Source organism: Zymoseptoria tritici, chromosome 3 (genome assembly GCF_000219625.1).
Source record: "Zymoseptoria tritici IPO323 chromosome 3, whole genome shotgun sequence".
In the NCBI taxonomy this organism is placed as follows: Eukaryota; Fungi; Ascomycota; class Dothideomycetes; order Mycosphaerellales; family Mycosphaerellaceae; genus Zymoseptoria; species Zymoseptoria tritici.
In genome coordinates, this window is record NC_018216.1 from 3,150,213 (window position 1) to 3,175,239 (window position 25,027).

At 54.7% G+C, this 25,027-nt stretch overlaps 10 protein-coding genes across 10 annotated transcripts; 6 read left to right on the plus strand and 4 right to left on the minus strand.

Moving 5' to 3' along the window:
• Positions 1-693: 693 nt before the first annotated feature.
• MYCGRDRAFT_70442 (uncharacterized protein) lies at positions 694-1,653 on the plus strand (the record flags this gene model as incomplete). Its single annotated transcript, XM_003854040.1, has 2 exons — positions 694-1,237; positions 1,262-1,653. The coding sequence occupies 2 exons, from the start codon at positions 697-699 to the stop codon at positions 1,651-1,653; spliced, it is 933 nt and encodes a 310-aa protein (XP_003854088.1).
• A 482-nt stretch (positions 1,654-2,135) lies between these two features.
• Positions 2,136-4,568, minus strand: MYCGRDRAFT_21049 (uncharacterized protein; the record flags this gene model as incomplete). Its single annotated transcript, XM_003854153.1, has 3 exons — positions 2,136-2,198; positions 2,259-3,213; positions 3,277-4,568. Coding segments are annotated over 3 exons (2,310 nt in total), but the record flags the coding sequence as incomplete, so codon positions are not given.
• Positions 4,569-5,122: 554 nt separating this feature from the next.
• Positions 5,123-5,635, plus strand: MYCGRDRAFT_38777 (uncharacterized protein; the record flags this gene model as incomplete). Its single annotated transcript, XM_003854041.1, has 1 exon — positions 5,123-5,635. A coding segment is annotated over one exon (513 nt), but the record flags the coding sequence as incomplete, so codon positions are not given.
• A 53-nt stretch (positions 5,636-5,688) lies between these two features.
• Positions 5,689-6,681, minus strand: MYCGRDRAFT_85442 (uncharacterized protein; the record flags this gene model as incomplete). The annotated part of the gene is made up of 2 exons (XM_003854152.1): positions 5,689-6,281; positions 6,333-6,681. The coding sequence occupies 2 exons, from the start codon at positions 6,679-6,681 to the stop codon at positions 5,689-5,691; spliced, it is 942 nt and encodes a 313-aa protein (XP_003854200.1).
• A 797-nt stretch (positions 6,682-7,478) lies between these two features.
• Positions 7,479-9,677, minus strand: MYCGRDRAFT_57344 (uncharacterized protein; the record flags this gene model as incomplete). The annotated part of the gene is made up of 1 exon (XM_003854151.2): positions 7,479-9,677. The coding sequence occupies one exon, from the start codon at positions 9,597-9,599 to the stop codon at positions 7,479-7,481; it is 2,121 nt and encodes a 706-aa protein (XP_003854199.1).
• A 430-nt stretch (positions 9,678-10,107) lies between these two features.
• KGD1 (2-oxoglutarate dehydrogenase E1 component) lies at positions 10,108-13,476 on the plus strand (the record flags this gene model as incomplete). The annotated part of the gene is made up of 1 exon (XM_003854042.1): positions 10,108-13,476. The coding sequence occupies one exon, from the start codon at positions 10,218-10,220 to the stop codon at positions 13,389-13,391; it is 3,174 nt and encodes a 1,057-aa protein (XP_003854090.1).
• A 652-nt stretch (positions 13,477-14,128) lies between these two features.
• Positions 14,129-15,569, plus strand: MYCGRDRAFT_70454 (uncharacterized protein; the record flags this gene model as incomplete). Its single annotated transcript, XM_003854043.1, has 1 exon — positions 14,129-15,569. One exon carries the CDS (start codon positions 14,129-14,131, stop codon positions 15,524-15,526), a length of 1,398 nt encoding a protein of 465 aa, XP_003854091.1.
• Positions 15,570-15,928: 359 nt separating this feature from the next.
• On the plus strand, positions 15,929-17,902 carry MYCGRDRAFT_70456 (uncharacterized protein; the record flags this gene model as incomplete). The annotated part of the gene is made up of 2 exons (XM_003854044.1): positions 15,929-16,249; positions 16,301-17,902. The coding sequence occupies 2 exons, from the start codon at positions 15,929-15,931 to the stop codon at positions 17,900-17,902; spliced, it is 1,923 nt and encodes a 640-aa protein (XP_003854092.1).
• A 1,586-nt stretch (positions 17,903-19,488) lies between these two features.
• On the minus strand, positions 19,489-20,212 carry MYCGRDRAFT_57354 (mitochondrial 37S ribosomal protein MRPS16; the record flags this gene model as incomplete). The annotated part of the gene is made up of 2 exons (XM_003854150.1): positions 19,489-19,880; positions 19,937-20,212. The coding sequence occupies 2 exons, from the start codon at positions 20,210-20,212 to the stop codon at positions 19,767-19,769; spliced, it is 390 nt and encodes a 129-aa protein (XP_003854198.1).
• A 3,004-nt stretch (positions 20,213-23,216) lies between these two features.
• On the plus strand, positions 23,217-24,752 carry MYCGRDRAFT_92126 (uncharacterized protein; the record flags this gene model as incomplete). The annotated part of the gene is made up of 2 exons (XM_003854045.1): positions 23,217-24,395; positions 24,459-24,752. The coding sequence occupies 2 exons, from the start codon at positions 23,217-23,219 to the stop codon at positions 24,750-24,752; spliced, it is 1,473 nt and encodes a 490-aa protein (XP_003854093.1).
• Between the last annotated feature and the right edge of the window lie 275 nt (positions 24,753-25,027).

The following is a 25,027-nucleotide window of genomic DNA, read 5'->3' on the forward strand; positions in this document are numbered from 1 at the left end:
ACTTGCATCGTGACTCAAGTCCCTCAACGCCTGCTGAGTTCTTCGCGGAGCACCACTGTCAATACCTCTACCAGCAACCGGCCAAGTCAGTCGGGTCTGGCTATGCTCCAACGCGAAGGTCACCGAGCTGACCTCAAAGACGTTCATAGTCTTCAGGTTAGCCATACTACCCTCGCGTACAATGCACGGCGATGGAGCTTGGAGTAACGAGCTTTAGGGGCAAGAGCTTGGCTGAGAATAGCATTCTGATCATCGGCCAATAGTGTTCTTCACATCGCAAGATTCAGTCAACACTGTTTGAAAGACAATGCCACTTCCGGTCTGTCATTCCCTCCCGAGTATCTCGACGGGCATGATTCGAATGCCAGCGCTGACATTGGACCAAGGGCCTGGAGCTCCGTGGGCTGAACAGCGGCGAGCACAGAGGAGGGACCTACACAGCCAACTCGCCCGCCTCGTCTTGCCCTGGGGATGTAGATGTCGATGGCAGCAGTCTAGAGTCCTGCTGCAAGAAGTCCTTCATATGTCGTTGGCATGACTGGTGAGGTAGAAGTCAAGGGTCGTGTAGATCGGGCAGGAGCTGGCGTCGGTCTGTCACGTGTAAGCTTACCTAAGCATCGACGTCAAGTTCCCTTTCGCGGTCCCGACAGAACTTCGAAACTCACAGTCGCATTCCACTTTTCACACATCAGCAACATGCCGTCCACACGAAAGCGAAAAGGCTCTCCAAGCCTCGAAGAGACCGCTGAATCTACCAAGCGCCGGTTCGCCGAAGGGAGCGAGGCCGAAGCGGCAACAGAAGAAACCTCACAACCGTCCGCGACGACGACATCGCAACCACAAAAGACCTCGCCTCACCCCTCATCCACAACATCTCAAGCAGCGGACGATCGCGCTGCACGTTTTGCCGCTCTCCGCGCCCGCGCCACCTCCTCCAAAAAGCAGAACCTGAATGCGACCAAGTCCGAAGCCGCCCACGCCGCCATCGATCCCACACAACTCACATCCCTCCACCGCAAAAAGGACATTGCAACACACAAATTACTCAAAGCTGACGTCGAAGCTTCCGGCGGCGACTTTGAGCGACAACGGGCATGGGACTGGACGATTGAGGAGAGCGAGAAGTGGGATGAGCGACTAGCTGAAAAAGCGCGAAAGCGAGACGGGAACAAGTTCGCGAGTTACGGAGCAGAAGCCGGAAGCGTGTATGAGCGACAAGTCCGACAAAATCTGGAGGGTGCGAAAGGTCTAGGAGAAGAAGGGAGGTTGAGCGCATACGAGCAGAACAAAGTCGACGCGATAGAGAGGGCGGTCGCGAGCGGAGGGTTGGAATTGGTCGAGACGCCGGAAGGAGAGCTCATAGCTGTGGATCGTGATGGGTCCTTTTTGAGTACGGCCGACAGTGCGACGGCGGGATATGCGGAGAAGAGGCCGAGCAAACAGGCTGTGGATCGGCTGGTGGAGGATATCAAGAAGGCGGAAGAGGTCCGGCAGAAGAAGAGGAAGGAGAGAGGGCGGGCGGACGAGAATGACTCGGGCGATGTCACGTACATCAATGAGAAGAACAAGCAGTTCAATATGAAGCTGGCGAGGTTTTATAACAAGTATACCGCGGACATCAGGGAGAGCTTCGAACGAGGAACGGCGATTTGAGGAGGGAGGAACAGTCACGACTTGGACGATTGTTCTAATCGAGCCCGACTTCATTCAGTATGCACGAAACTTTACGAGGCCATCTTTGGCGGCATGTTCATGTCATCGAGTCTACCGTTCAGTCTTAAAAGAACTTGGGTGTCTGATCTCGTGGTCATTAATCCAATTGCTATCGAATAATGCTATATGACTCGCCCCAAAAGAATAGGGCAAGAGGGAGCAATAATTTTCCCGAAGAACGCCGCAAAATGCATTGCCGTAAACCCAGCGCCGCCTCTCCCATGCGAAATACAAGCCCAAAACTCCAAGCTTCAAAATCCCAACCTCGGACCCCTTTTGGCGGCCGAAGCTGGGCCCAAATATGCTATGTGCTGTTTCCAATCGAGGCCATACGCCGCGGCGAATCGTCACTGGTAGATTATGACACGATGTGAGCCGAGCTGCGCTCTCGTCGATCGCATTCATCCCGAAGCTGACTAGTCATCGTCACTCTCCTCGTCTTCCTCGTCAAGAGCCTCCATAGCCTCCTTGATGAACGGCGCGGCCTGTCATGGTTAGTTAGCATCGAAAACCAGACCAATCCACACCTTCCGCTCGAAACGTACCTTCACATCCAGATTCAACGCCGTCGTGAAAGCCCTCAGCGCCTCACCCCTCTCACTCAACCCCTTGTAGCATTTCCCAAGCAGGAACCACACGTTTGCCTCATCGGGCGCCTGATCTCGCAACACCTCCAGCTCGCCAAGCGCCTGCTCATACTCTTTCAAATGCATCAGCACTCTGGCTTTCTTGAACCTCGCCAAGGCAGATGTAGGGTCCAGCTCCAGCGCGCGAGTGAAGTTTGCCAGAGCGCCTTTTTTGTTACGAAGCCGCTCAAGAACAACGCCAATGCAGACCAGTAAAGTGGCATTGGAGGGGTTGATGGATGCAGCGATGCGAAAGTGGCGCTCGGCGTCGTCCAATTTGCCCATGCACTGGAACACCTTCCCAAGTCCATACCAGCCACCGTACCCACGGCGATCAACGCTGACGGAATGTCGGAAGGAGGCGAGAGCATTGTCGAAAGCTTCATTGGCGATGTACTCGTGGCCCATCAGTGTGTAGGCGTATGCAAAGTTGGGATCCACTTGAGTGGCTCGCTTGAACGCTGAGATTGCTTGATCGTGTTCGCGAGACAAAGAGAAGGCATTGCCTACGGCGACCCATGTCTGTGGCGCATCGCTATCATGATCTTGGAGCACGCGACAAAGGTACGTGAGTGTGGTGTCCTTCTTGAGGTGCCAGAGTACGGTGGAGTACATGTCCATGTCCTCGATGCGTGACGGCTGTATCTTCATTAGCCTTGCAAAGCAATCTTCTGCTGGTCGAAAGTTTCCGGCTTCATAGTACGCTTTGCCGAGCTGAGCGAGGACCCAAGGAGTCTCACGTTGTGCAGCAGGCAATCCTCGGAAGGTCGTAATTGCAGTCGGCATATCAAAGCTGGCAATCGCATGGCAACCGACGGCAAGATGGCGGAAGTTGTTCAACAATGAGGCCATGGCGTCCTGCTGTTCGGATCTACTGGAATGAGTCGTAAGTTGAGACTGCTTCTGCACAATAGCGGATGTGACCATCGGACCAGACGCGAGGGTGGCGTTTTTCTCATTTGTTCGACCGTTCGTGCGCTTCTCCTTCTCATCAGGTGGAAGTCTCTTAGTATTCCCACTGACGACCCTGCCGACGACAGCACCTGTCCGACCTCGAGCGCCGGTAGCTGGCTTTGCTTGACGAGCGACTCTATCAGCCCTGCCTGCTATTGATGCTGCCGTGTCCATGGTTGAGCGAGTGCTTCGATTCGGCGCTGTTGTCTGAGTGAAGAGCCGGTTGCTTCTTCGAGGTTGCGTAGAGTCCAAAGAAGATTGTGCGGCCGTTCCAGAAATGTTCCGCTTCTGCCCGCCTGCGGTCGCTTTGCGCGGCGCCGCCAGAGGATCGTCTGACAGTCCTTCAGATGCAGATTGGTTCCGAAGCCCATGCGGTCGCGGCCGGTCTGTGACCTCGGGGTGATGGCCCATTCGTGATCTCCGATTTGGTGCGGCCGGAGGCTCGAAGAATGTATCATCGTTCTCGGCAGAAATGCCTCCCATTGCCGTATCGTCGTCCAACACTCCGCCATTTGCTGTAGGAGTGTCCCATTCCGTCGATGTTGGTTTCAGGGGTAGTCCCAGGACAGACTTCCCGAGCAACCTGTGGTCCAGCGAATCCAGCTCCTCAACCACCGTAGAAGTGAATGGGTCGTCCATCGAGACATACGACCCGGATTTTGCCTGCAGCACTCGCGGTTGCCGTGAATCTTCATCAACGTAAATCTGTGTCTCACCATTGCCCGTCTCCGTCAGCCCAGGTAACTCCATGACCGGCCTGAACATGTTCTCCGTCTTCAAATCCGCCCCGATTTTGCACAGTCCCTCAAATGCGTCCCACACGAACGGGTTTTGCTTGTGTACTTCGATGAACAGGTCTCCCGCCTTACCAGAATCGCCATGAGCACGCCACAGCTTCGCCAGAAGTGTAAGCGCTGCCGATGCATCAGGCATGTGACGCCTCGATGTCTCCGAGTGTTGATTCCAATGATTCTTCCCTGCCCAAGCAGATCGGCATTTCTCCAACGCCGTCACACCATCCATGTTCCTCCCCAATGCCAAGCACGCCTGTGCAAAGATATACGCACATCCAAGATGCCGACCATTAGCGCCGTACTTTTGACTGAAATCGTAGGCGGCCTTGAATCGGCGGAGGCGAAAGTAGGTGAGGGCGAGGAGATGCGAATTTTCGGGATTTCGTGGTTCGAGTGCATGAAGGCGACCAGCAATGAAGTTGGCGTTGTCGAGCATGTCGTTATCGAGGTGGTAGTAGATCAGCTGTCGCATCTGCGAGGCCGCCACGCCGTTGGGAGACATGATGGGCTGGAGCGATCCGAGTGAGTGAGGAGGATGAAGTGAATTTCCCGAAGGACGCGAAGGTTGAGAGTGGTATTCGGCCTGTACGCATTGGCACGTGGTGTTGCGAAGTGTGACGATTCACAGGTGTCGGATACCAGGATCGCAGGCGGAAGAGTCGTGACGCTCAGAGGCGACGTAGGGATGCGTCAAATGCACATTGAATGGATCTTCTATGATTTGTCGCTCCTTGTATCCTGCGTTGGATCGTGTGTTCCTTCGTCCACCGGGGTCTGCGGGGTCGTGCTTGTCGAGAGATGTGAAGTTCTGTTGTTATGCTTTCCAAGTCAAGGTTGCCCTCCAAACAACATCGAAGGCACGGTCCACAGATCTACGCCAAGCACGATCGACTCCACATGGTTGTTGTGTCAATGCTCACGCATCTTTAGAGAACGAACAATTTTACTTCAACATTCACGCGTGAACGTTGTCTACGATGGCGCAAGTACGTACAGCATACCAATGTCGTCCAACGAATATACTAACATATTCCCAAGAAAGCCCACAAAACACTAGCGACCAAGAACACGGCAACCCTGAATCGAACCCATCTCATCAGCCTCGGAGTCCATGGCCTTTCTCTGCTCATAAGACTACTTCTACTACGGCGGAAATGGACGCCATACCTTCTCCTCTCCCTTCCGGCCTTGGTCCTCGAATTCGTCCTTGAACGCGGCAGCCGTCCAGTCGTCACCGAGAACGGCGAAGTGAAGCGTGTAGGAGACGATCTCGAGGCCAAGGGTCTGACAGAATGGATGTGGGACATCATCTACTGGTCGTGGGGGAATGTGCTGCTGGCGACACTGGCGGGCGACTGGGCGTGGTGGGCAATGCTGGTTGTGCCGGCTTACAGTGCGTGGCTCGCGTATGGGACCTATTCGGGCATGAGAGGGATGATGGGAGGAGGCGCACAGCAGCAGGAGGCAGCAGGCGGCGCGGCAGGGCAGAGCAAGCGACAGGCGAAGATGGAGAAGCGAGGCGGACAGAGAATGCAGTACCGTGCATAGGTTAGAGGGTACCATGTCTTCCTCTCTCCTTCGACGGCCATGTTCTCAACCCTTCATGGTTCTCCCAGCATGCTTCCCAACCCCAAGATAGCGCTCTGCTGCATCTCGGTGAGTCGGATGTCGAAAAACTTCTCCAAGGCGTCGACTCGTTCACTTTCATTGGTCAAGACACCGAGGATCTCCTTCCGTCCTGCGACCCTCCAGTGCAGTCGATCGCCTACCAAGACCATCTCCCCAATCACCTGCGACCCATCCTCGCTCAGCAGATATTTGACAACCACCACCGTGTGCGTGAAAAAGCATGCTCTCGAAGTGCTGGTGAAATGATTCATCACCGCAAAATCAGCCGGGAGGAACTCCACTCGATCCGGGAAGCAATACACAGCCGACCACGGCTCCGCCGCCGCGTCTCTCCTCTCCAAAATCCACAATTTCGCGTCAGGATCCTCGCTCTCCGCTAACGTGTCCCATCGTAGACGGACTTGTTGCATAGGCAAATTGCTCTGCTCATGACCGTCCACCAACGGCAATGGTTTGACGGCGCATCCCGCACCGAATCCTACATCGACCAGATATCGTATCGAGCCGATCGTAACAATATTGGCCATGTGTGAAAAGCCGTAGAACATGAGCTCCCCATTCCCGCCTGTGACATCGCCATTGGGAGCTGCTTGCGAGCTCACTCGTCCGCTGGTACTCATGACCCGGAACCCGAGACTCCGAAGTACCGTGGCTAACAGCGTGTTATTCTCCATACAGTAGCCTCCTCGCTTACTCTCAGACACCTTGCCATGGGGTCGACAGACGATCTTTTGGAAAAGCGAGGTCGGATGAAGATCGATGTTTGGACAGCGGGAGTAATGCAGATCGAGATTTTCAAATGGAACGTAGCATAGGGTATGCCGCTGGAGCGTGGTGAGGAAGTCTAGCCTGTCCTCGTTGGAAGCCCGCGAGGCATCATCGGGATGGCATCGGTACTTTTCAGGAAGACGGATGCGGTCGTAAAACTGGCCGAGTTGCTCGATGGTATATGTCGGTCGTGGCATGGCCTCTAGAACTCGTGTCGACTTTTGCGGAAATCCTCGAGCGAAGCAGAAGAGGTAACGTTCTTTTCGTGAGTTTCTTTTTCAAAATTCTTTGCTTCTCGGCCTCAAGCACGGTTCGAGTTGCGTCGTGCTGTCCGAAGACTCCTCGCAGCTGAAGTCGCTCCCGGGCGGTAGGAGTAGAATGAAGAGAGACAGAGCATTCCTATACCGTCTTCCGCAGTACAGCCTTCACAGCATATGGATCTAGGATCGCCTTGTCAATCTGTCTCCACAAGGTCGAAGTCGCCACCGCCCACTAGTGAATAGACGAATCTATACCTGGTCAAGCCCGCGGGGCCGAGTGGACAGGTGATTGACAGGCCGCAGGCGTGCCTTGCGGCATGGATGTCTCAGCAGCGAAATCGGCGGTGTGATCAGAACTTGTATCCTTGGATGCATTTGCATCTCACCGCCGATTGTTCTCCCAGACTGTGTGTAATTGCGACCTAATTTCTATTTCATGGCTATAATTCGGCATGCACTATGCCATGGCATCATAGGTCTGCCGATAATCGTCCAGCATCGTGTGTCGTATCACTTCTGGTCGTTTGCAGCCAAGCCACTTGATAAGTCGGCGTTCCTCCAATTCGTCCGCCCGCTGCTTCAACCACATTTCTCACAATTAGCAAAAGCCAGGATGAATCAACCTTTCTGCTGAGATGGGCAGACAGGCTCACCTTTTGAATAGCCGGCCCAGATACTATGCCACCGAACGGTCAATAGCAGCCGAGCCAGCAAAAACCCCCAACTACTGTCACTCACTTCCCTATCGCCCTCTCAACGAGTCGTTCCTCCAGTCCGATCGGTTCGTAAATCGTACGATCGCCCTTCTTTTGCGCCCACACGATGTCTCCCTTGAGATACACGACTACGCCACCCTTACCGTTCGCGCTCGCCGTGATGCGGAATAGCGGTGCGCCAGTCTGGGTATGTGCTTCTCGCAATGGAACCAGAGTAAGGTCTTGTTCTGCACACCACGCTTCCACAATATCCTTGAAGTCCTGCGCGAGCTCTTGAGCAAGTGGAGGATGAAGCGTAGCAGAAGTCTGAGCATCGAGTCTCTTGCTGATTTCCTTAGCGATGGGTCGTGCTGGACCAGCTGCTGGTGCTGCAAGTTCGCTCATGGGCACGCCTTCGTCTTGGAGGTCGAGAGCTTTGTTGATCATTTCTGTGCCCTTCTCCCATTCCTTCGAGACGTCCGCATTTGCGTTCAGGGAATCCGGGATTTGCTGTTTCCACCACGTAAACCATTGGCCGACTTCTTCGAAATTTGCTTCTTCTGAAGAGAGCCATTGGTGGAGGGTCGAGAGCCACTTCGGAAAAAACTCTGCTACGAGCAGACGTGCCAGGATCTCCACCTTGGAATGCTGCTGCCATTTCAGTACATTCTCCAGCGGCGTCAAATCTTGATCTGAAGGGTCGACTTCAAAGTGCTGCGACAGATGGCGGGCGAGCTTGGGAAGCAGATGTCGGACGAACACATGATCTAGTTCCGAGTGCAGCAGAGCGCGCCATTCGAGCAGACCTGCCAGCACCCCAGAGCTGACATCCCAGCCATCGAGAACTTCCCTTAGCCGACGCTTGATATCGACAAGCAGCCCGCTTGAAGCTTTGGGATCCAGCTGATAGGGTGGAAGATACGGTAGCCATGGAAAGATCCAGGTGTGTGGCTCAGCATGCTTGACAGTAGCGTGCTTGTGATGATGACTGCGCTTCCGCGGATCCCAGACATGTAGGGCTGCCTTCAGCTTTTCCACAATGAGCTTGTCCACCAAGGCACTGTAGATGAATGGAGGCAGAAGAGGACGCCATGCATTGACCAGTGTTGTCAAAGGTGCGTGATTCAGGACTTCCCAATTCGTGATGGTCGTCCGCAGCTTCGGAAGCCAGATCGTGTAGACCATTGCTTCATACGCGGTCGTGGCTTTTTGTCGTTTGGATCTGCCATAGCCCTCGTCCATCTCTGCGCGCCCACGAGCAGTGACCACTTCATCTTTCGTGTCGAGGCCCAGCAAGGACCGCACTCGCATCAAGTCAGCTGTGAGGAGCTCAGGATCTTCCAGCGGCTCCCACTCAGCAACTCGCTTCTTGAATAGAGGGGACAGCGCGCCGATAGCAGCCTCGGAAAGCCCGTAGTGCTCAATATCTTGTTTGTGCTCGGTCTGAAGTTTCTCCAGCGATGCGATCAGCGAGGTCCACGCCGTTCCAGAGTCGTCACCTGGTCCACGCGCAGCACTCAAGCGTAGATTCTCAACAGCCTCAACAACTGCCTGCAGTCGCTCGACCTCCTCCCGTTCTTGGTCGACCTCGAGTTGATGCCTTCCAGCTTGTTCCTCGATATACACCTTCTGCTCCTGCACACCATGCCAGGCTTCAATAAACGCCTCAAGTTCCAGCCGCTCTCTTTTCGCAATCTTGTCTGCCTCCGAGTCGGTCGGCAAGCCATTCGGAGTCATCAGCCCAGCAGCACTTGTGAGCATTTTTGCCTGACTGCCCGTCGCATCGACGATCGAGCTGAGCATCTGCAGCGGGACATCCAATCCTGGCGCCGCAGCTCGTACGTCTGCGACAGTCTTGTACTTTGTCTTCTGCTTCCTCGTCCCGCCCGGTGTACTCGTCCCACTTCCAGGCGCAAGTCCACCTTGAGACTTCTTCTTCCTTTCCCTCCTCGCCTTTCGCTCCTCTTCACTGCTGTCTTCGTATTCCTCGCCTCGTCTTTCCGCAGCTCTCTTCTGCTCCGCCTTGTACTGCTCCGTACGTTCCTTTACTGCACCAACACCGGCTCCTTGTGGTCGTAGCTTGACCTCGATCGGATTGACAATTCCCTCTCCACCTGCTCCCAGTCCCTGCCCCTCCTTGTGTCCCATCTTTGCCATCATCTTCTTCGCGAACGCAGAGAAGTTTCCGCCGCCTCCGCCTCCTGCGCCTCCTGCTCCTCCACCGCCCAACTTGGGTGCTTTGTGAGGTCCATTCCCACCGCCAGGAAATTTGCGCTTCTGCGACATTGACTCCATGATGTGGTGTTGTTCGGCACTCCAGGAAATGTTCTGGTGGAGCTGTGCTTTCACCTTCAGAGTTCGAAACTATTTTGGTCGTGCCTCAGGCCTCAAATCTCGATCGGGAGATTCTTCTTCCACGACAAGAGTGCTGCTGCTCACAACAGCACGGTCGTGTATACAATGTCCTAAATAGTACACACTTGGGGTAAGACCAGTATTGGACATAAAGTCATTTGTTGTGTCTTCAAGTCCGTGTGCTGTGTGAACTTCGCTGCTGACTCCTCCACGCCGGAAGTTTGACTCCGCGGAAGACGGGAGCGATCGGTGGTTGCTTCGCCTCAGCCTCTTCTTCAGCCCAAGGATTGCTACTTCGTGGCTGTTGTGACATCAAACATCCTCCACGAGCTCCCCCAACGACTCCTTTTCCTCCTGGACGAACCTCATCTGCGTCCTCGCAGACCTTCGACCTGATCAACACTCCGATGAGCATCAGCAGAAATGCTGTCCTCCGCAACATGCCTCCGCAGTAAACGACTGGCCATCGGTAGCTCCGCCGCCAGAGCTTTCTCGTCCATCTCCTCCACCGCTCCACGACCCGCGCTCTTGACGAAACGACGGGAACTCGGCCTGACCACATACAAGGCCCTCACGTCGCAAAATCGCAGCTATGCCGTCGCCGCTGAAGACACAAATAAGGGCGTCGACGCCTCCGACTCATTCCTGTCAGGGAATACCGCCAACTATGTCGATGCCATGTATGCCGAGTGGAAGCATGACCCATCAGCGGTGCACGCCTCATGGAACGCGTACTTTAAGAACATGGACAACGGCGACATGCCAGTCAGCCGCGCTTTCACACCACCTCCAACTATTGTTCCAACCCCAGCTGGAGGTGTTCCAGCACCAAACTTTGGCGCTGTTGGAGCTGCGCAAGGACAGGGTGGCGAGGTGCTGAGCCATTTGAAGGTGCAGCTCCTTGTGCGTGCATACCAAGCTCGAGGACACCACAAGGCAAAGATCGACCCCCTCGGTATCAGAAGTCAGGACTCCCTCAGTGGCACCGTCCCTAAGGAGCTGGAGCTATCCACATACGACTTCACCGAGGCCGACATGGAGACGGAGTTTTCATTGGGACCCGGTATTCTCCCCCGTTTCAAGACAGAGACTCGCGATAAGATGACTCTCCGTGAGATCATCGACAACTGTGAGCGCCTTTACTGCGGCTCTTACGGTATCGAGTACATCCACATTCCGGACCGAGCGCAATGTGACTGGCTCCGACAGAGAATCGAGGTTCCACAGCCCTTCAAATACTCTGTCGACGAAAAGCGAAGAATTCTGGACAGGATGATCTGGTCTTCTTCATTCGAGTCTTTCCTCGCGACCAAGTATCCCAACGACAAGCGTTTCGGTCTTGAGGGTGGAGAGTCACTCATTCCTGGTATGAAGGCTTTGATCGATCGGTCCGTAGACTACGGCGTCAAGGACATTGTCATTGGTATGCCACACAGAGGTCGATTGAACGTGCTGTCCAACGTGGTCCGCAAGCCCAACGAGTCTATCTTCTCAGAATTTGGAGGCTCCGCCGCGCCTTCTGACGAGGGATCTGGTGATGTCAAGTACCACTTGGGTATGAACTTCGAGCGACCCACTCCATCCGGCAAGCGCGTGAACCTTTCCCTCGTGGCCAACCCATCCCATTTGGAGGCCGAGGATCCAGTCGTGCTTGGCAAGACTCGCGCGATCCTCCACTACAACGGCGATGAGGAGAATGCGACCTCCGCCATGGGTGTCCTTCTCCACGGTGACGCCGCTTTCGCTGCTCAGGGTGTCGTGTACGAGACCATGGGATTCTATGCGCTTCCTGCGTACCAGACCGGAGGAACCGTCCATCTCATCGTCAACAACCAGATTGGTTTCACCACTGACCCACGCTTCGCTCGCTCTACCCCATACTGCTCAGACCTCGCCAAGTTTGTGGATGCTCCGGTGTTCCACGTCAACGGTGATGATGTTGAGGCTCTCAACTTTGTCTGCCAAATGGCCGCCGATTGGCGTGCGGAGTTCAAGAAGGACGTCATTGTCGACATTGTCTGCTACCGCAAACAAGGTCACAACGAGACTGATCAGCCATCTTTCACTCAGCCACTCATGTACAAGAAGATCAGCGAGCAAGTTCCAACCCTCGACAAGTACGTCAAGCAACTCATCGATGCCAACACTTTCACAAAGGAGGACGTCGACGAGCACAAGAAGTGGGTCTGGAACACCCTCGAGGAGTCGTTTGAGAAGTCGAAAGACTACACACCAACAGCCAAGGAGTGGCTGACCAGCGCATGGCACGGCTTCAAGTCACCCAAGGAGCTTGCCACCGAAGTTCTGCCCCATCTGCCAACCGGCATCAAGGCCGAGACCCTGAAACACATCGCAAAGGTCATCGGCGAGCCGCCAGAGGGCTTCAACGTCCACCGCAACCTCAAGCGCATTTTGGCCAACCGCACAAAGTCTGTCAACGAGGGCAAGAACATTGACATGTCCACTGCGGAGGCTCTGGCCTTTGGTTCTCTCTGCTTGGAGGGCAAGCACGTTCGCGTGTCTGGTCAAGATGTCGAGCGTGGCACCTTCTCCCAGCGTCACGCAGTCTTGCACGACCAGGAGAGTGAAAAGACCCACACTCCTCTAAGGAATCTCGGCGACGACCAGGGTACCTTTGTCATCGCCAACTCTAGTTTGAGCGAGTTTGGTGCTCTCGGGTTCGAATATGGCTACTCACTGTCCTCGCCAAACGCTCTCGTCATCTGGGAGGCGCAATTCGGTGACTTTGCCAACAACGCCCAATGTATCATCGATCAATTCATCGCCTCCGGTGAAGTCAAGTGGCTGCAACGATCCGGTCTGGTCATGAACTTGCCCCACGGCTACGACGGCCAAGGTCCCGAGCACAGTTCCGGCCGCATGGAGCGCTTCTTGCAGCTTTGCAACGAGGACCCACGCATCTTCCCCAAGCCTGACAAGCTCGACCGTCAACACCAGGACTGCAACATGCAAATCACCTACTGCACGACACCCGCCAACTACTTCCACATCCTCCGTCGCCAGATGAACCGTCAATTCCGCAAGCCTCTCATCAACTTCTTCTCCAAGAGCTTGCTCCGTCACCCACTCGCCCGCTCCAACATCGAGGACCTCGAGGGCGAGTCTCACTTCCAATGGATCGTCCCGGACCCAGCTCACGATGCCAACGCCGAGTTCAAGATTGACTCGCATGACAAGATCAAGCGCGTGATCCTCTGCTCTGGCCAAGTCTTCGCCGCATTGTTCAAGCACCGGGAAGCCAACAAACTCACCGACACTGCCATCACCCGTATCGAGCAACTCAACCCCTTCCCTTGGGCTCAGCTCAAGGAGAACTTGGACTCCTACCCGAACGCCGAGACGATCGTCTGGTGTCAGGAGGAGCCGCTTAATGCCGGCGCGTGGTCGTTTGCTCAGCCGAGAATCGAGACGCTGTTGAACAACACTGAGCACCACGACAGGAAGCATGTCATGTATGCTGGTCGCAACCCGAGTGCGTCTGTCGCGACCGGTTTGAAGAGCAGCCATATGAAGGAGGAGCAGGACTTGTTGAAGATGGCTTGGAGTGTGCATCAGGATAAGCTGAAGGGCGAGTAGAGGGGATGAGTAGCAGTCTTCTGATGGCATCTTTGCGTTCTGTATTTTGATTGAGTGTTTCAGTAAACAAAAGCTTCTGCTGCGTGTCGTGTATATATTCGGGTTGGAGTGTAGGTTTACTGTTGAATGCATCGGCGTTGTTACCTTGATCTGCTGCCATACTGAGTGCACCATTCTTGTTTGTCATTGTAGTTAGTACCTAGAATGTGAATCTCGCACACGAGGTGCAACATGGACAGCTTTGCGTCATCTAGGCCTACTTCTTCGCTCCGTCCAATCTTACATCGCTCGACTGCCCAACGATTCTACTGGAGATACAGACCCGGCATCTCGTCGTCCACCGCTGCCTTCGAACACCAAATGTCTAGCAGAATTCAGAGCCAACCCTAAGCATACCAACCCTAAGAGCATTCGCTCCAAGGATGGTTTGGTTTACGCCATCCGAGCTTGGCTGTGAAGCTTGTTCGGCGAAGCATCGTCATCTGGCTCGTGCATCTCTGCCGTGTTCCTGGCGATCCACATCTTCCACTTTCCAATCAAGAAACTCTGCCACTCCAATTCGGGCACAAATCAGGACCTGACGTAGGGATTTGCATGTTGTGTAGCAAGGCAGGAACCTAGTTCGTTTGTGGAGTTGGACTGCAGGTGCAGTACCTTTTAGTATACCATTTCTTTCTGTCTATTGAGTTTTCCGTCTTCTTCACCCCCAAGACCGCTCGTCCTCTCATCTCTACACAATGGCGTTCGCTACCTTCGCCGTGCTCGCTCTGCCGGCATTGACCGCAGCATTGACCCAACAGCAACCTCTCTACTCCGAATATCAATTCGATCCTCGCGACCATCTGGCCGGCATTGCACCCTACTTCGAGCCCTCCGACCCAGCGCGCGATCCACTTCCACCTCAAGGATGCGAAGTCACAAAAGCAGCGTATCTCATCCGCCACGCCGCCATTAATGCCAATGACTTCGACTACGAATCATATCTGGAGCCATTCACGGATAAGCTGAAGAACACGAGTGTAGACTGGAGTAAGATTCCCGATTTGTCGTTCCTCTCGACATGGACACCGCCGGAGCTCAAGGAGCAGGAGAGAGTCACGCGCACAGGAAAGCTTGAGGCGACGCAGCTTGGTGTGCAGCTGTCGTATCGCTACCCGGACCTCCGCATGCCGAAGCGTGTATGGGCGAGCACCGCCGAGCGTACTGTTGTGAGCGCTGAAGCTCTCATCCGTGGTTTCGAGGAAGACGAAAACGAGATCAACTTGGTGCAGATCTACGAGGGCAAAGAGTCGGGTGCCGATAGTCTCACACCATACAAGTCTTGCCCGGCGTATTCTTCCTCGCGAGGATCAGAGCAGAGCGGGGAGTATGTCAAGACCTACACAAAGCCTATTCTTGCTCGTCTCCGTGCCATGGCTCCTCAATTCAACTGGACGTCCAATGATGTGATCGGTATGCAGGAGTGGTGTGGCTACGATACCGTCGTGCGAGGCAGCTCCCCCTTCTGCTCGCTCGAACTCTTCAGTCCAGACGAGTGGCTGCAATTCGAGTATAGCCAGGACTTGATGTACCACCACAACACCGGCTACGGCAACGAGATCTCCCCGGTCATTGGCTTCCCATGGCTCAACGCGACTGCGAGCCTGCTCTCGTCCAACACCACCGACGACCAAGACCTCTACGTCTCTTTCACTCATCGCGAACTCCCACCCACCGTGCTCGTCGCCATGGGTCTCTTCAACAACTCCGAATTGACCGGCGCAAACGACGTCAACGCCACCATGCCCACAACACGAGTCAACTACCACCGCTCGTGGATCAGCTCGTTCATCCTGCCGTTCTTGACCAACATTGCCGTGGAGCAGATGAACTGCTCCGCATCATATGGATATGAGAACGCCACGGACTCGACTTACTACCGTGTGTTGGTCAACCGCAGTCCGCAGACCCTACCGGCTTGTTTCGATGGCCCGGCGGAAAGCTGTTCTGCTGCTGGGTTTGCGGACTTTGTCAAGGAGAGGGGAGAGATGTTTGGAGATTTCAGCAAGGCTTGTGGAGTGAAGAACGATAACTCTACGGATGTTATTAGCTTTTACCAGAGCGATGCGCAGGGCGAGACGGTGGGGAAGAAGTGAGGTTGATAGTAATGTCTATAATGTCTATTGTTCAATTGACGATATGGAATGATCACACGGCCTCGTTACATCTAACAGAGTATTGACGTCTTGTCAGCATACCGTACCTGACATTTGAAGCTCTTAGTAGTGCGATTCATTGTCATGTGAAAGACACGAGCGCGAGACGATGACGCCAGGTCTTTGGACAATTCAAGCGTCAGGAACGACTCAGAGTTCAGTCCTACAATTCTTCGATCAACGAACTTCAGCATTGACAATCTGACACTATCTTGCTTCTAATATGATAACCCGAATATCAGCGATCGAATGAATTGATCTCATGAAGCAAAACCGCAATCCAATCGAGGTCTTGGCCAAGCCAGAGACATCGACGCGCGACTTCTCCAGCCCAGCACAACGATGCCTCCTACACGAGCGAGCGCAAAATACACCAAAAAGGACGGCAGCCTCGTAGTCTCCGACGACAAGAAATATGTTTTCTGGACGCCTTCCGATCCTCCAGGCGCAACGCCGACCGTCACGATCCCCGTGGTGGACATCACGAATCTTCAGCAAACTCCCGCGACGTCCAAAGCCATTGCCTTGAAGGTCTTCGTCAACACCGACAGCTATGTCTTCAGTTTTACGCACAAGGAGAATGCGAGGAAAGAGCAGGAGGTTGTCACGGAGGTGTTGAGGAATATCATCGCTGCGAATAAGGCTTCGACTGCGGCGTCACTTGTGTCTTCTGCGGCGGCGACACCCACGCCCGCGGCTGGTGGTGCTGGGGAGAATGGAGGTGCACAACCGGCGGCATTGGCGATTGCCAAAGCAGTGTCGTCAAAAGCTGCAGATGAGGGGTGGTACGATGACAGCAAGTTGATGGCGGACGCCAACTTGCAGCGGTCACTGCTAGAGTCCAACAAGTCGCTGAAGGATCGTTTCAACCAGGCTCTGAAGGACAAGCCCGAGTCTGTCAGTATCTCGCAATTCAATGGACAGTTCTGGAAGGCGAGACTACATCTCCTCCGAGCACATGCGATTGAGAATGCACAGAAGAAGGGAGAGTACAATGTTCTGCCTGAAATCAAGTTCATACATAAGCCTGCGGAGAAGGAGGGCGAGCCGGACACGAAACAGCTTCAGATCACAAAGGAGCAGATCAAACTCATTTTCAAGCAGTATCCTATCGTATCGGAGGCGTATAACGAGAACAGCCCGCCGTTGTCTCCTGCACAGTTTTGGACAAAGTTCTTCCAGAGTCGACTGCTGAAGAAGTTGAAGGGAGAGAAGATCACAGATCAGGACCCACGAGACTCAATACTTGACAAGTATTTGGACAGGAGGCAAGGCGAGGGTCCTGCTGCGATTGGACATGTACCTCATTTCCTTGATCTGGAGGGCAATGAGCAGAACCACAGTCAGCGGAAGGGCAACAGACCAGACCAAGATATGAGACCGTCTTCTGGCGACAAAGTCCCAATCTTGAGGGTCCTGAACAATCTTTCCGAAAAGATGATGTCCCACGTGGCGCCAGAAGATGGTGAAGCGCATGCTCCCGTTGGCATGGACGAAGAGACCTTCGATCAACTACGACTACGAGATCTCGCCATGGACGATGTAGACAATCGAGTCGTACTGAACGTGAAGGAACAGCAGCGCTATGTGGGCGGCGACAAAGACTCTCTATCTGCAGAAGCCAAACTCTACGCCCAACAAGACCCCGAAGAAGTCCTCTCCACCCTCCGAAAAGTCCTGCAGCCCTCACAACTAGGCAGCGACGCTCAAGGAACCCTTCGCCTTGACCGTGTCATCGGCTACAATGCAGATTCCGACTCCGAATCAGACGACGAAGCCCAAACCACACCCAAAAAGCGCGCCCCTCGCATCGGCTCCCACACAGCCATGTCAACCGCCACATCCACCATCCTCTCCTCCATCCACCGACGCCGCGACCACGCCTCCAACGACCCCAACGCCCTCCACGGCCTCTCTCAATCCACCTTCGACGCCCTCGCCACAACTCACAACACCACCACCGAGTTCCTCCACTACTTCTGGGTCCTCTTCCTCTCCGGCGACGCCTCCCGCACAAAAGAACTCGAACAACTCGTCTCCACCCTCGACCGCTCGCTGGACCGCATCAACGCGGTGGCGGATACCGCGGAGAAGGAACGCGAGAAGAGGATCGAGGCGATTAAGAAGCAGTTGCAGGAGTACTACGAGAAGACGGGGAAGAGGAGAAAAGTGGACTTTGAGACTGCGGCGCCGGGTGGGAGGAAGGTAGCTGAGGCGATGGTTAGGCCTACTGTGCAGGCTTTGGCGAAGGCGACGGGGGCGTATAGGAAGGCGTTGCAGGAGCAGTTGAGGGAGGCGGGGAGTGCGGGTGCATAAGTGAAAGCTCGACATAGGTAAGCTATAGACTTTTATCTCACCAAGCCTCGCTGAGGCTCGTTGCAGGACAAGCCAGCTGCCTGAGCATAGACTGCCTCAAGGTCCAGCTCTATAATGTTCATCACGCCGTCGACGCATGGCCACGCTCTGATCCTTTGTCGTAACGGGATCTACGCCTGCAGCAAACTTACACATGCAAACGCATGTTCCAGATTCACCCAGACATGCAAGGCAATAAAGCTTCTCGTCTGCCGAACCGTGCGTTCACCCGTGGACAAGGCCTTGCTTGTACTCACCGTAGGGTCACTGGCCATTGTGTCGTGGCAGAGCGTGTCCTGCGTCGGCAAGCAAGTAGTTGTCCATAGCCTCGAACCCTTCCCTCATCTTTCCTTCGTCAAGATCTTCTCACAACTCATCCGCTCCAGTCAGCCACAGATCTCACAGCACCGGTGTCATCTCTTTGCCGGCATCAGAGATCCTCAGCAAGCAAGACCTCCGCCACAAGCACACAAGACAGACCTCAGCCGTCGTCTCAAGCCCCTTCTCGATGCGGTCCGAGACATCCCGCCACACCATGGCCCCACGGAGCCCTCCTCCGTCCTATGACGCCGCGATCGCAGCTATCAACTCTGGTGTCGCTGCTTCACCTCAATACCATCAAGGCATCAACGCCGCCAATTCAGCCGACCAGCAACGTGGAGTACGACATACCAATTCTACCACTACACCGGGCATACCTCCTCTCTTCCACCCAACCCACGACGATGTCTTCGCACCCACACCAACACCGACGTTCACATTCGACGACTCTGCTTCCGACTCAAGCCAGCAGCGTACGACTTCCAGCGAAAACCTCACCAACGCCTCTCTTCACTTCGAACACGCCCCTTCCCTCCAACATCTCACAGCTCCAGCACCAGCACCACCTCCACCATCACAAGCCTTCGACTTCGACTTCGACAACTTCACGCCCAACCCTCTCATTCTCGAACCATGGATGTCGACGTCTTTTGAGAATGTTTCGGTGATGTATCAAGCGGGTGTTGCGGCGCAGCGGAGACGAAGGGGTGTTGATGGGCAGGAAAGGGACGGGAGGAGAGCTGGCGTGGGTGGGTGGGTTGATGAGGGTGGTGATGAAGTTGGGAGGGAAAGGCGGGGTGGCAGGGTCAGGAGGTGGATTGGGAGGTTTTGGAATTGAGATGAGAAATGTCGATTATGGGCCGTTCGATGGGGGGATTGGGTTTGGGAAAGGGATGGGTATACGGTCAACTGCTTCGGTGCTGTTTTGGGAGGTCTTTTGGGAGATTGGTTGGGCTGTCGCTTCGGGGATAATGGAGCTTCTGAGCGGAGTGTAACCCTAATGGATGGCTCGATCGATGCTATGTGCTTGGCTATACGACTGCGATCATTGGAGAGGCATACCTCGTCAGAGTATCATCCTATTGAAAGCATCATTTAGCAGAAGATGCATGATGGAATGGATACAAAATGTCTGAAATCAGGACACATTGAAACCTTTCAACTCGTCATCCAGCTTCTGGTCGCTTTCGTTCGACGCTAGCCTCGCCGCCGATTCTGCGGTGGTGGGTATTGGTGTGGTATGTACATCGATGGTTCTCCGTATCGTGTCAGTGTTCCCTCTTCCAGCCGGCCGTGAGAAGAGACGAGCTTCTTGCACTCGATTGAGCTTGTCTCGCATCGCAAATCAGCCAGGGCTGGACTTCAGCCGGCGGAGTCGTGCCGCTCCAACTTCGTGGCAGCATTGCAGGACTGTTTGACGGGACTTTGGCGCTCCACCTTCAATGCGGGTTGTTCATCGCTCATCTTCTTCCAGTTCCTCAGTACTGCAGACCCCTCTTCCTCCTCATTGCGCATCTTTGCTCTTCTTGCCTCCACTCTTCTCCGTATGTGTCTGAAATCTCGCCTGTTTTAGCGTTTGCGGTCCTGATGGCAAGTATCGTGGTTCCAAGAGTCCGATCTGCATGGCAGAGTTAGCCACGGCCTGTATCATCCTCCGCAACCTCTTTCACCCACCATGCTCAATAGCCTCCATACCGTATCACTCGGCTGTGCTCCCACTCCCAACCAGTACTTCGCTCTCGAGACATCGATCTTGATGTCCTTGACTTTCTGGTCTCCTGGCTCCGCTCCTACGGGTGTTTGTGGTATCGGATTATAGGTTCCCAAAACTTCCATTGGTTTGCTGTCGCGTGCCGATCTCGCTTGTGCTAGGACGATATTGTAGAATGGCTTGTGTCGGCGGGCTCCTCCTGGGGTGGACACACGGGAGAGACGTAATCGGAGAACCATGGCGACGAGTGTATGATGGGTGTCGATGTGGAGATCGAAGGTCGAGATGAGGATGTGAAGATGGACATCGGTACACCTCCGGCTTGGCAAGAGGTCGCCCGCAACCTTGGACCCTGTCTCGCGCATCTCGACCAGGCGCGTGTCAACACTCACGTCACCTTCACTTCGATGGACTGATCTTAGGAATACAATGGCTACGACGATGTCTCGGCCGACGACGACGCCATTTCCAGGTGGTCGCGGGGACGACCGTCCGCTGAAACGGAAAAAGGAACAACGAACAGACATCTGGTCCAACCTCCTACGCCAAACTCGCGAAGCTCAAGCACGTAGTCGGACACAAGCAGTGCAGCACCGCGAGCTGCTTGTCTGTGGTGGTTCTCCCGATGATCAACGATCGTTTCTACAATCTCTTGCTCGACCTCCGCCCGCTCAACCGCAATCACGAAATCAGGAACGACGAACACAGCGAACAAAAGGGGAGCTAAGGTTAAGCAACAAATATGCCTATGGATATGGACATGTGACGCTGTTCTCTCCACCCCCGCAGGGCGGAGCAGGCGTACAGGTGCTGGGAGCGGAGGCAGAGGAAGTGGCTCGGCTTGAGCTTCACACTTTACCAGATGCGGAGGAAGGCTATGTGGGCACTTTGAGAGGACTCCTGGTGAAGAAGATACCCGAAGAGAAGAAGGAGGAAGGCCAGACAGAAGGCGACAGCAATGGACTGAATGAAGAGCTAGCCGAGGACACGACGGACTTAAGGCGACCAGTGGTGTGTGTTTTGCTCAGCTGGAAGAAGCCGTGGGAGTTTTTGGACCAGCTACGGCGATGGATACAGCTACTTGCACAAGCTCTACTACAGCCTGGAGTACCGGCGACAGATCCGATGGACATTCTCCAGGAGGCACAACTTGCATTGACTGTAGTCGTGCAACACACCGAGGCTCAGGAGGCGCTGTTCAGGGAGGGCTACAAGGAAGAGGACTTTGACTACATCTCGCAATGTCTGAGGACTGCGATTTTGCCGCTCCATCCGCTGAGCTCGCTGGTGTACATGTCTTCCACTGCCCCGCCTCAGCAACCTGGAAGCCCTTTGAGCGAAGTTCAGAAAGTCTTGTACACATGTCTGGGCCTAGATCTTTCTGTCTTGACGCCAAAGCTCCCAAGGACCGGTGACAGTGCGAAGAAGGACGAAACAGGACCGAAGCACGAATTCATGGACCGCATGGCCATTGTGATTCCTCCAGGCTGGGACAGCGCGGCCTTCATCCGCACATTGAGCGAGACGTTTGCTCCTGAAGAGACTCTCACAGCATGGCTAGCAGATTTGCAGCCTGCAGTTGTGTCGCCTCTGAAGGCGCCCGAAGAGGCCCTCAAACAAACCGAGGAGGACACAACGAACGGCGCTGAGATCTTTGAGAGCTCACCTCCAGCCGAGGAGCCTTCACCGCAGTTGACATCCGGTCCTTCTTCCGCCAGGACAAATTCCGCAGTCGAGATCTACCAATCCCGTATTATCGATCCTCAATCCCATCGTACATCTCGAAACCCTACTGGTCCGCCCAAAATCGAAGTCACAACGAAACCTCACCAAGAATTCCTCGCCGAAATGCGCGCTCACCTACAAGAGCTTGAGCAAAACGACCGGGAGCGCGATCGTCCTAGCGGTGTTAGTACCACCAGCCTGAGCGGCAGCGGCGGCAGCGGACGACCATTGGGCGTCCCACAAGGCGAACAGACCGGTGCACTAGGCGAGCTGGGAGACGTGAGCTTCAACGTCGGCGGCGTCAGCTACGACACCATCTCCGCTGAAGCGGCGATCGACAGGCTTAGAAGGCCGGTTGTAGATCGATCCGACACAGGCGGAGGTGGGATGGGTAGTCCGGCGGCGATAAGGACGCCGAAAGTGAGCAGGCCGGGGCGAGACAGCGATAGAGAGAGGGATAGGGAGGTGAGGGCGCAGGTTGCAAGTCCGGAGAGTAGGGAGTTGCCGCCGATTGATAAGTTGGAGGAATACTTTTCCTCGTTGATGAAGACGGGTGGAGGCGGATCAAATTCTGGGAGTCGAAATGGGACGCCGAGTCGGGTGAGGGAGTGATGGGTTCGTGGAAGAGGTCGTGGAGTCAGAATCTGAATTCGAGCGCGATGAGATACCAATGCCAGCGTTTGCATGTACTTCACACGAATGGACTTTTTGCCATGTGCCAGCACTCCACTGGAAATGGCGAGTGCGCATCGAAACTTGCTCTGCGACGTTTACGCCTTGCCGCGGGAGGGCAGATCATCATCATCGAGAGACAAGATTGAATACTGGACCAGCAGAGGAGGAGGTCGAGAAACGATGCAGTCGGTCGTACTGAAATTTGAGGAAGAGCTGTCAAGGTATGAGCATCCCGTGAAAGGTAACAGTAACTAAGCCAGCAAAGTCAATCACAAGCATGCAGCTGACATGAAGAGGCTCGAGCGGCCATGCGAGTGGAGACGATGGCGCACGAGATGTATGAGGGTAGACACCCTCTGTACGACATCAAAGGAAGAGCTTGGACAGGACTTGCATCAAGGACTTTCGCCGCATCGTTTGCTGTTCCGTTCTGGCTTTTGTTGAAGCCGCGATACAGCAAACAGGTCAGTATAGCAGACGTGGTATATAACGCTGACAAAATCATCCAGTGTCTGCGCTGTCTCCGTTACAGCCCGGTGGATGTCGCTCTCGTCACAAGTGTCTGCGTTGCCGATTCAGCATACTTTCACGTGCAAATCTTGCGATTCACCTGAACATTAGCGCGGTTCAGCCGGCAACGGACCGGCCGGCTGAGCCCGTTCTTGTCGCTCCGTTATAAACAATTCTTACTCGCTTCAATTCTTCAGATTAGACACTCGACAACGTTCTTGCTCCAAGCTTTGGCGCCTTCCTTAACGACCTTCACACAAAGGACGAACTAATCCTCCGACCTGCGCGCCACCTCGAGTCACTTTGCGCAGGCCTTCTGCGCCCGCTGCGACAATGGCGCCGCCGATGGAAAACTTCCCACTACCGATCGAGCTGAGGGAAGAGATCTACAGTTATCTCCTCCACCTCGACACGGAACGTGATATTGCACAAGAGAGTGTCTACAGCAAACAATTCTTCCGCTTCGATACCGCCATCTTCCGAGTCAACAAGCGCATCCACGAAGAAGCCGCGCGCTGTTTCGGCAGAATCGATCCTTTTGTCCTCATCCGCGTGGGATCATGGGAAGTCATGCAGCACCTCGAGGAATCGGGAGCTCGAGTCTACGCAGCCGAGAAGGTCCTATACGTGCCGTCTGTAGCGTACACAATCGAGCTGTCAGATTCAGAGATCAACTGGTGGGGACACACGAGCCTTATGGACGATCGCCAGTCTATCTTAATCCTCGAGAGCGACGTGTCGAAGTTGTGGACTGTACTTCGCGGGGGCACATTTGGCATGCCTTCGGACTGCGTGCATGTCATCTCCAAGCCGGGCGACGACCTCGAGCTAGCAGTCTCAGGGGAATCACTCCCTACTCCGGCTGTGAGGATCTGGGCGCATGACAGCAAGTATGTCGCGCTCAACGCAGACCGCAAGCAAACCTTCCTTGCATCAGCATGTGACACGCTGGGGGACTATTTCAACCTAAGCTTCTATGGCTTCGATCACGAGGCCGGCAAGCCACTCATCCGCACAGCACCAACGATCATCTGGCCGCTGGCTTTCGAGTGGAACAAGTTCGATGCCGTGATGTCGATGAAACTGGAAGCAGATGGCTTCATCGCTGCAGGAAACTTCGAGGAAGCTCGGAGAATACTGTACTATGCGAGCAGCCGCGGACATGACTTGGTGTTCTGGGCGGATCCGGACGGTCTCTCAGGACAAGTGGGCAGTCGCGAGTCGGCGGGACTGGTCTGGCCTGCCATGAGCGCTCTTCAATACGACATCGAGCTATCAATGGCGTTACTCGAATTCCGTAGAGACGGACTGTCGATATCTTATGGTCCCGACGCCTCTTCCATCAGGCCTGGACTCGAGCATTTTCTCGTCATCGACCAGCTCTGTCGCTACGCTGGGTCTTCAGGAGGGGATGCGTTGATACGCGGCATCGTGCGACTCGAGGCCCTCCCAACAAGCGTTGAGATTCGTCACGACATTGCCTGTATCCGGCACATCTTGTATACCCAGATCGTAAGTCCAAGTATCCAGGAACCTGTCGTGCTGCAGATCAGATTGCTGACCTTTGCCCTCCAGCCCGAGAACTTCGCGGAGGCCTTCAAGGGTGTCTTTAGCCCTCACGTCTTTCCCTTCAAAATCATCAACACAGTACCGGATCAAGGCCGTCGTCTCCACGGTCGTCCCGACGGTCTCGTAGGATGGCAGGACACGATCCACCTCGCGCAATTCACCAAGGAGGATAAGGAGGCGGTCGTCCATTTCCAGAAGGAACACGGTCTCCGTGTGACCAACTTCGAGGTGGACGGCCCCAAGGGAGCCGAGGGGAGCCCGGATGGGAAGAGCCAGGATCAAGAGGAGAACCAGGACTGAATACGACGCGGACCCGACTTCATGCATTGTTGCATTCATTTGAGCCGCGCAACAAAAAGTCCTGCCTTTTAGGATAACGGTCCGGTTGCGGATCGAGGACGAAATCAGCACGGACGAAGCGATTCTTTGTTTGCGAGCTTGCGTTTGCGAAGTGGGAGAGCTAACACACAGGAGACTGGCATGTGGTTTCGATGAAGCTCCGATATCAGACTTCGCCATTCGAGTCTTGGACATCACTGAGGTCTGCGGGAGGGGCAGTACGTAGACAACACAGT